Genomic DNA, 10,000 nt, shown 5'->3' on the forward strand with positions numbered 1-10,000 from the left:
AGTGCCGCACTGTCAGAGGGTCAGTACTGAGGGAGTGCCGCACTGTCAGAGGGTCAGTACTGAGGGAGTGCCGCACTGTCAGAGGGTCAGTGCTGAGGGAGTGCTGTACTGTGAGAGGGGCTGTACTGAGGGAGTGCCGCACTGTCAGAGGGTCAGTACTGAGGGAGTGCCGCACTGTCAGAGGGTCAGTACTGAGGGAGTGCCGCACTGTCAGAGGGTCAGTACTGAGGGAGTGCCGCACTGTCAGAGGGTCAGTACTGAGGGAGTGCTGCACTGTCAGAGTGTCAGTACTGAGGGAGTGCCGCACTGTCAGAGGGTCAGTACTGAGGGAGCGTCGCACTGTCAGAGGGTCAGTACTGAGGGAGTGCCGCACTGTCAGAGAGTCAGTACTGAGGGAATGCCGCACTGTCAGAGGGTCAGTACTGAGGGAGTGCCGCACTGTCAGAGGGTCAGTACTGAGGGAGTGCCGCACTGTCAGAGGGTCAGTACTGAGGGAGTGCCGCACTGTCAGAGAGTCAGTACTGAGGGAATGCCGCACTGTCAGAGGGTCAGTACTGAGGGAGTGCGGCACTGTCAGAGGGTCAGTACTGAGGGAGTGCCGCACTGTCAGAGAGTCAGTACTGAGGGAGTGCTGCACTGTCAGAGGGTCAGTACTGAGGGAGCGCCGCACTGTCAGAGGGTCAGTACTGAGGGAGTGCCGCACTGTCAGAGGGTCAGTACTGAGGGAGTGCCGCACTGTCAGAGGGTCAGTACTGAGGGAGTGCCGCACTGTCAGAGGGTCAGTACTGAGGGAGTGCCGCACTGTCAGAGGGTCAGTACTGAGGGAGTGCCGCACTCTCAGAGGGTCAGTACTGAGGGAGTGCTGCACTGTCAGAGGGTCAGTACTGAGGGAGTGCCGCACTGTCAGAGGGTCAGTACTGAGGGAGTACCGCACTGTCAGAGGGTCAGTACTGAGGGAGTGCCGCACTGTCAGGGTCAGTACTGAGGGAGTGCCACACTGTCAGAGGGTCAGTACTGAGGGAGTGCCGCACTGTCAGAGGGTCAGTACTGAGGGAGCGCCGCACTGTCAGAGGGTCAGTACTGAGGGAGTGCCGCACTGTCAGAGGGTCAGTACTGAGGGAGTGCCGCACTGTCAGAGGGTCAGTACTGAGGGAGTGCCGCACTGTCAGAGGGTCAGTGCTGAGGGAGTGCTGTACTGTGAGAGGGGCTGTACTGAGGGAGTGCCGCACTGTCAGAGGGTCAGTACTGAGAGAATGCCGCACTGTCAGAGGGTCAGTACTGAGGGAGTGCCGCACTGTCAGAGGGTCAGTGCTGAGGGAGTGCTGTACTGTGAGAGGGGCTGTACTGAGGGAGTGCCGCACTGTCAGAGGGTCAGTACTGAGAGAATGCCGCACTGTCAGAGGGTCAGTACTGAGGGAGTGCCGCACTGTCAGAGGGTCAGTGCTGAGGGAGTGCTGTACTGTGAGAGGGGCTGTACTGAGGGAGTGCCGCACTGTCAGAGGGTCAGTACTGAGGGAGTGCCGCACTGTCAGAGGGTCAGTACTGAGGGAGTGCCGCACTGTCAGAGGGTCAGTACTGAGGGAGTGCTGCACTGTCAGAGTGTCAGTACTGAGGGAGTGCCGCACTGTCAGAGGGTCAGTACTGAGGGAGCGTCGCACTGTCAGAGGGTCAGTACTGAGGGAGTGCCGCACTGTCAGAGAGTCAGTACTGAGGGAATGCCGCACTGTCAGAGGGTCAGTACTGAGGGAGTGCCGCACTGTCAGAGGGTCAGTACTGAGGGAGTGCCGCACTGTCAGAGGGTCAGTACTGAGGGAGTGCCGCACTGTCAGAGAGTCAGTACTGAGGGAATGCCGCACTGTCAGAGGGTCAGTACTGAGGGAGTGCGGCACTGTCAGAGGGTCAGTACTGAGGGAGTGCCGCACTGTCAGAGAGTCAGTACTGAGGGAGTGCTGCACTGTCAGAGGGTCAGTACTGAGGGAGCGCCGCACTGTCAGAGGGTCAGTACTGAGGGAGTGCCGCACTGTCAGAGGGTCAGTACTGAGGGAGTGCCGCACTGTCAGAGGGTCAGTACTGAGGGAGTGCCGCACTGTCAGAGGGTCAGTACTGAGGGAGTGCCGCACTGTCAGAGGGTCAGTACTGAGGGAGTGCCGCACTCTCAGAGGGTCAGTACTGAGGGAGTGCTGCACTGTCAGAGGGTCAGTACTGAGGGAGTGCCGCACTGTCAGAGGGTCAGTACTGAGGGAGTACCGCACTGTCAGAGGGTCAGTACTGAGGGAGTGCCGCACTGTCAGGGTCAGTACTGAGGGAGTGCCACACTGTCAGAGGGTCAGTACTGAGGGAGTGCCGCACTGTCAGAGGGTCAGTACTGAGGGAGCGCCGCACTGTCAGAGGGTCAGTACTGAGGGAGTGCCGCACTGTCAGAGGGTCAGTACTGAGGGAGTGCCGCACTGTCAGAGGGTCAGTACTGAGGGAGTGCCGCACTGTCAGAGGGTCAGTACTGAGGGAGTGCCGCACTGTCAGAGGGTCAGTACTGAGGGAGTGCTGCACTGTCGGAGGGTCTGTACTGAGGGAGTGCTGCACTGTCGGAGGGTCAGTACTGAGACTCGTTGCGGACGACGCACTAATCATGTCCGTGTTTACCGCCCCCAGGACGGGACTGGGTCACTGCAGCGGAGTGGCTCCTTCGGGAAGATCCGTGATGCCCTTCGTCGGAGCAGCGAGATGCTGGTGAAGAAACTGCAGGGGAACAGCCCCCAGGAGCCCAGGAACTCCGGGTAGGTGACCCCCCCTCTGCAACCGTGAAACGTGAACACCCCCACTGCCCGTCGAAACTCCAGTAACTCCCCAACGTTCCTCTTCCCCTCTCCCAGGATGAAGCGAGCGAGTTCGTTAAACTTCCTGAACAAGGCTGACGTGGAAACTATTGAGGTACCTGTTTGACTGCTTTGTTCCACCCCACTTATCCTTGGAGCGTGACAGTGTCGACATGTTTACGGGACGGATAGAAGAGTGCAGCGGGCGAGCGGTGGTTCCCCCCCCCCTGGTGACGCCGATCGTGTGCGCTTCCCTGAGGATCCGTGTTCGGAGCTCCGTCCTTTTCCATAACAGGTTCATGAGCTGCCCTTGGGTCTACGGGACAGAGTTCCGCAGTTTCCAGTTCACCAACCCGGGTTAGACCCCGGCTGAGGGACTGGGTCCAGTCCCGGTCCCCAAACTTCAGGAAGGTCGTCGTGGCCTCGGAGAGGGCGCGGGAGATTTTCCCGAACGTTCCCGGGCGATGAGGGATTCAGTGAATGTGGAGAGAGACGGGGAGAAGCTGGGATTGTCCTTCCTCGGAGCGGAGAAGGTTAAGGGAGGGATTGAATCGAGGCGCCGTTCCAAATCAGGAAGGGGGTTGGATAGAGGCGACGCGGAGAAAGTGGTTCCAAGTTGGCGGGAGGGTGGGTAACCAGAGAGGGGGGGACACAGATTGGAGAGAATCGGTAATAGGGGCGGAGGGGTGAGTAGGATGTGTATTTTTGACACAGCGAGTTGTTAGATTCAACAGGAATTTCCAAAAGGGAGGATTGGGGAAATACAGGGAAAGGAGGAATCTGCGGAGCTGTGGGAGAAAGAGTGGGGGGACAGATTGGATACATCTTCCAATGAGCTAGCACAGAGAGGATGGACTGAATGGCCTCCTGTTCTGGGGGAGTCAGATCCTACAACACACTATTGTCTACACACTCCCCCCTCACTCCCCCTCAATCCCTATCTGTGAGTGACCCTATTGTCTACACACTCCACTCCAATCCCTATCTGTGAGTGACCCTATTGTCTACACACTACCCCTCAATCCCTATCTGTGAGTGACCCTATTGTCTACACACTCCCACCTCAATCCCTATCTGTGAGTGACCCTATTGTCTACACACTCCACTCCAATCCCTATCTGTGAGTGACCCTATTGTATACACACTCCACTCCAATCCCTATCTGTGAGTGACCCTATTGTCTACTCACTCCCCCTCAATCCCTATCTGTGAGTGACCCTATTGTCTACACACTCCCCCCTCAATCCCTATCTGTGAGTGACCCTATTGTCTACACACTCCCCCCTCAATCCCTATCTGTGAGTGACCCTATTGTCTACACACTCCCCCCTCAATCCCTATCTGTGAGTGACCCTATTGTCTACACACTCCCCCTCAATCCCTATCTGTGAGTGACCCTATTGTCGACACACTCCACTCCAATCCCTATCTGTGAGTGACCCTATTGTCTACACACTACCCCTCAATCCCTATCTGTGAGTGACCCTATTGTCTACACACTCCCACCTCAATCCCTATCTGTGAGTGACCCTATTGTCTACACACTCCCCCCTCAATCCCTATCTGTGAGTGACCCTATTGTCTACACACTCCCCCCTCAATCCCTATCTGTGAGTGACCCTATTGTCTACACACTCCCCCCTCAATCCCTATCTGTGAGTGACCCTATTGTCTACACACTCCCCCTCAATCCCTATCTGTGAGTGACCCTATTGTCGACACACTCCACTCCAATCCCTATCTGTGAGTGACCCTATTGTCTACACACTACCCCTCAATCCCTATCTGTGAGTGACCCTATTGTCTACACACTCCCACCTCAATCCCTATCTGTGAGTGACCCTATTGTCTACACACTCCACTCCAATCCCTATCTGTGAGTGACCCTATTGTCTACACACTCCCCCCTCAATCTCTATCTGTGAGTGACCCTATTGTCTACACACTCCACTCCAATCCCTATCTGTGAGTGACCCTATTGTCTACACACTCCACTCCAATCCCTATCTGTGAGTGACCCTATTGTCTACACGCTCCCCCTCAATCCCTATCTGTGAGTGACCCTATTGTCTACACACTCCACTCCAATCCCTATCTGTGAGTGACCCTATTGTCTACACACTCCACTCCAATCCCTATCTGTGAGTGACCCTATTGTATACACACTCCACTCCAATCCCTATCTGTGAGTGACCCTATTGTCTACACACTCCCACCTCAATCCCTATCTGTGAGTGACCCTATTGTCTACACACTCCCCCCTCAATCTCTATCTGTGAGTGACCCTATTGTGTACACACTCCCCCTCAATCCCTATCTGTGAGTGACCCTATTGTCTACACACTCCACTCCAATCCCTATCTGTGAGTGACCCTATTGTCTACACACTCCACTCCAATCCCTATCTGTGAGTGTCCCTATTGTCTACACACTCCACTCCAATCCCTATCTGTGAGTGACCCTATTGTATACACACTCCACTCCAATCCCTATCTGTGAGTGACCCTATTGTCTACACACTCCACTCCAATCCCTATCTGTGAGTGACCCTATTGTCTACACACTCCACTCCAATCCCTATCTGTGAGTGACCCTATTGTCTACACACTCCGCTCCAATCCCTATCTGTGAGTGACCCTATTGTCTACACACTCCGCTGCAATCCCTATCTGCGAGTGACCCTATTGTCTACACACTTCTCTCCAATCCCTATCTGTGAGTGACCCTATTGTCTACACACTCCACTCCAATCCCTATCTGTGAGTGACCCTATTGTCTACACACTCCACTCCAATCCCTATCTGTGAGTGACCCTATTGTCTACACACTCCCCCCTCAATCCCTATCTGTGAGTGACCCCATTGTCTACACACTCCACTCCAATCCCTATCTGTGAGTGACCCTATTGTCTACACACTCCCCCTCAATCCCTATCTGTGAGTGACCCTATTGTCTACACACTCCACTCCAATCCCTATCTGTGAGTGACCCTATTGTCTACACACTCCACTCCAATCCCTATCTGTGAGTGACCCTATTGTCTACACACTCCCCCCTCAATCCCTATCTGTGAGTGACCCTATTGTCTACACACTCCCCCTCAATCCCTATCTGTGAGTGACCCTATTGTCTACACACTCCCCCCTCAATCCCTATCTGTGAATGACCCTATTGTCTACACACTCCCCCTCAATCCCTATCTGTGAGTGACCCTATTGTCTACACACTCCACTCCAATCCCTATCTGTGAGTGACCCTATTGTCTACACACTCCCCCTCAATCCCTATCTGTGAGTGACCCTATTGTCTACACACTCCACTCCAATCCCTATCTGTGAGTGACCCTATTGTCTACACACTCCCCCTCAATCCCTATCTGTGAGTGACCCTATTGTCTACACACTCCACTCCAATCCCTATCTGTGAGTGACCCTATTGTCTACACACTCCACTCCAATCCCTATCTGTGAGTGACCCTATTGTCTACACACTCCCCCTCAATCCCTATCTGTGAGTGACCCTATTGTCTACACACTCCCCCTCAATCACTATCTGTGAGTGTCCCTATTGTCTACACACTCCACTCCAATCCCTATCTGTGAGTGACCCTATTGTCTACACACTCCCCCTCAATCCCTATCTGTGAGTGACCCTATTGTCTACACACTCCGCTCCAATCCCTATCTGTGAGTGACCCTATTGTCTACACACTCCACTCCAATCCCTATCTGTGAGTGACCCTATTGTCTACACACTCCACTCCAATCCCTATCTGTGAGTGACCCTATTGTCTACACACTCCCCCCTCAATCCCTATCTGTGAGTGACCCTATTGTCTACACACTCCCCCCCCCAATCCCTATCTGTGAGTGACCCTATTGTCTACACACTCCACTCCAATCCCTATCTGTGAGTGACCCTATTGTCTACACACTCCCCCTCAATCCCTATCTGTGAGTGACCCTATTGTCTACACACTCCACTCCAATCCCTATCTGTGAGTGACCCTATTGTCTACACACTCCACTCCAATCCCTATCTGTGAGGGACCCTATTGTCTACACACTCCCCCCTCAATCCCTATCTGTGAGTGACCCTATTGTCTACACACTCCCCCCCCCCCCCAATCCCTATCTGTGAGTGACCCTATTGTCTACACACTCCCCCTCAATCCCTATCTGTGAGTGACCCTATTGTCTACACACTCCACTCCAATCCCTATCTGTGAGTGACCCTTTTGTCTACACACTCCCCCTCAATCCCTATCTGTGAGTGACCCTATTGTCTACACACTCCCCCTCAATCCCTATCTGTGAGTGACCCTATTGTCTACACACTCCCACCTCAATCCCTATCTGTGAGTGACCCCATTGTCTACACACTCCCACCTCAATCCCTATCTGTGAGTGACCCTATTGTCTACACACTCCACTCCAATCCCTATCTGTGAGTGACCCTATTGTCTACACACTCCCCCTCAATCCCTATCTGTGAGTGACCCTATTGTCTACACACTCCACTCCAATCCCTATCTGTGAGTGACCCTTTTGTCTACACACTCCCCCTCAATCCCTATCTGTGAGTGACCCTATTGTCTACACACTCCCCCTCAATCCCTATCTGTGAGTGACCCTATTGTCTACACACTCCCACCTCAATCCCTATCTGTGAGTGACCCCATTGTCTACACACTCCCACCTCAATCCCTATCTGTGAGTGACCCTATTGTCTACACACTCCCCCTCAATCTCTATCTGTGAGTGACCCTATTGTCTACACACTCCACTCCAATCCCTATCTGTGAGTGACGCTATTGTCTACACACTCCCCCTCAATCCCTATCTGTGAGTGACCCTATTGTCTACACACTCCACTCCAATCCCTATCTGTGAGTGACCCTATTGTCTACACACTCCACTCCAATCCCTATCTGTGAGTGACCCTATTGTCTACACACTCCACTCCAATCCCTATCTGTGAGTGACCCTATTGTCTACACACTCCCCCTCAATCCCTATCTGTGAGTGACCCTATTGTCTACACACTACCCCTCAATCCCTATCTGTGAGTGACCCTATTGTCTACACACTCCCCCTCAATCCCTATCTGTGAGTGACCCTATTGTCTACACACTCCACTCCAATCCCTATCTGTGAGTGACCCTATTGTCTACACACTCCCCCTCAATCCCTATCTGTGAGTGACCCTATTGTCTACACACTCCACTCCAATCCCTATCTGTGAGTGACCCTATTGTCTACACACTCCCCCTCAATCCCTATCTGTGAGTGACCCTATTGTCTACACACTCCACTCCAATCCCTATCTGTGAGTGACCCTATTGTCTACACGCTCCCCCCTCAATCCCTATCTGTGAGTGACCCTATTGTCTACACACTTCTCTCCAATCCCTATCTGTGAGTGACCCTATTGTCTACACACTCCCCCCCCCAATCCCTATCTGTGAGTGACCCTATTGTCTACACACTCCCCCCTCAATCCCTATCTGTGAGTGACCCTATTGTCTACACACTCCACTCCAATCCCTATCTGTGAGTGACCCTATTGTCTACACACTCCACTCCAATCCCTATCTGTGAGTGACCCTATTGTCTACACACTCCCCCCTCAATCTCTATCTGTGAGTGACCCTATTGTCTACACACTCCACTCCAATCCCTATCTGTGAGTGACGCTATTGTCTACACACTCCCCCTCAATCCCTATCTGTGAGTGACCCTATTGTCTACACACTCCCACCTCAATCCCTATCTGTGAGTGACCCTATTGTCTACACACTCCCCCTCAATCCCTATCTGTGAGTGACCCTATTGTCTACACACTCCACTCCAATCCCTATCTGTGAGTGACCCTATTGTCTACACACTCCCCCTCAATCCCTATCTGTGAGTGACCCTATTGTCTACACACTCCACTCCAATCCCTATCTGTGAATGACCCTATTGTCTACACACTCCCCCTCAATCCCTATCTGTGAGTGACCCTATTGTCTACACACTCCACTCCAATCCCTATCTGTGAGTGACCCTATTGTCTACACACTCCACTCCAATCCCTATCTGTGAGTGACCCTATTGTCTACACACTCCCCCCTCAATCTCTATCTGTGAGTGACCCTATTGTCTACACACTCCACTCCAATCCCTATCTGTGAGTGACGCTATTGTCTACACACTCCCCCTCAATCCCTATCTGTGAGTGACCCTATTGTCTACACACTCCACTCCAATCCCTATCTGTGAGTGACCCTATTGTCTACACACTCCACTCCAATCCCTATCTGTGAGTGACCCTATTGTCTACACACTCCCCCTCAATCCCTATCTGTGAGTGACCCTATTGTCTACACACTCCCCCTCAATCCCTATCTGTGAGTGACCCTATTGTCTACACACTCCACTCCAATCCCTATCTGTGAGTGACCCTATTGTCTACACACTCCCCCTCAATCCCTATCTGTGAGTGACCCTTTTGTCTACACACTACCCCTCAATCCCTATCTGTGAGTGACCCTATTATCTACACACTACCCCTCAATCCCTATCTGTGAGTGACCCTATTGTCTACACACTCCACTCCAATCCCTATCTGTGAGTGACCCTATTATCTACACACTCCACTCCAATCCCTATCTGTGAGTGACCCTATTGTCTACACACTCCCCCCTCAATCCCTATCTGTGAGTGACCCTATTGTCTACACACACCCCTCAATCCCTATCTGTGAGTGACCCTATTGTCTACACACTCCACTCCAATCCCTATCTGTGAGTGACCCTATTGTCTACACACTCCCCCTCAATCCCTATCTGTGAGTGACCCTTTTGTCTACACACTACCCCTCAATCCCTATCTGTGAGTGACCCTATTGTCTACACACTCCACTCCAATCCCTATCTGTGAGTGACCCTATTGTCTACACACTCCACTCCAATCCCTATCTGTGAGTGACCCTATTGTCTACACACTCCACTCCAATCCCTATCTGTGAGTGACCCTATTGTCTACACACTCCACTCCAATCCCTATCTGTGAGTGACCCTATTGTCTACACACTCCCCCTCAATCCCTATCTGTGAGTGACCCTTTTGTCTACACACTACCCCTCAATCCCTATCTGTGAGTGACCCTATTGTCTACACACTCCACTCCAATCCCTATCTGTGA

At 52.7% G+C, this 10,000-nt stretch overlaps 1 protein-coding gene across 1 annotated transcript in view; it reads left to right on the top strand.

Moving 5' to 3' along the window:
• Nucleotides 1–10,000, top strand: part of LOC140407186 (kinesin light chain 2-like) — a gene marked incomplete at its 5' end in the record, with an annotated part of 14,977 nt that overhangs the window by 1,751 nt on the left and 3,226 nt on the right. The window contains 2 exons of the mRNA XM_072494859.1: nucleotides 2,650–2,774; nucleotides 2,871–2,928. Of these exons, the coding sequence (XP_072350960.1) occupies nucleotides 2,650–2,774; nucleotides 2,871–2,928 (183 nt within the window). The remainder of the gene's footprint in view (nucleotides 1–2,649; nucleotides 2,775–2,870; nucleotides 2,929–10,000) is intronic.

This window comes from Scyliorhinus torazame, unplaced genomic scaffold (assembly GCF_047496885.1).
Source record: "Scyliorhinus torazame isolate Kashiwa2021f unplaced genomic scaffold, sScyTor2.1 scaffold_1307, whole genome shotgun sequence".
Classification (NCBI taxonomy): Eukaryota; Metazoa; Chordata; class Chondrichthyes; order Carcharhiniformes; family Scyliorhinidae; genus Scyliorhinus; species Scyliorhinus torazame.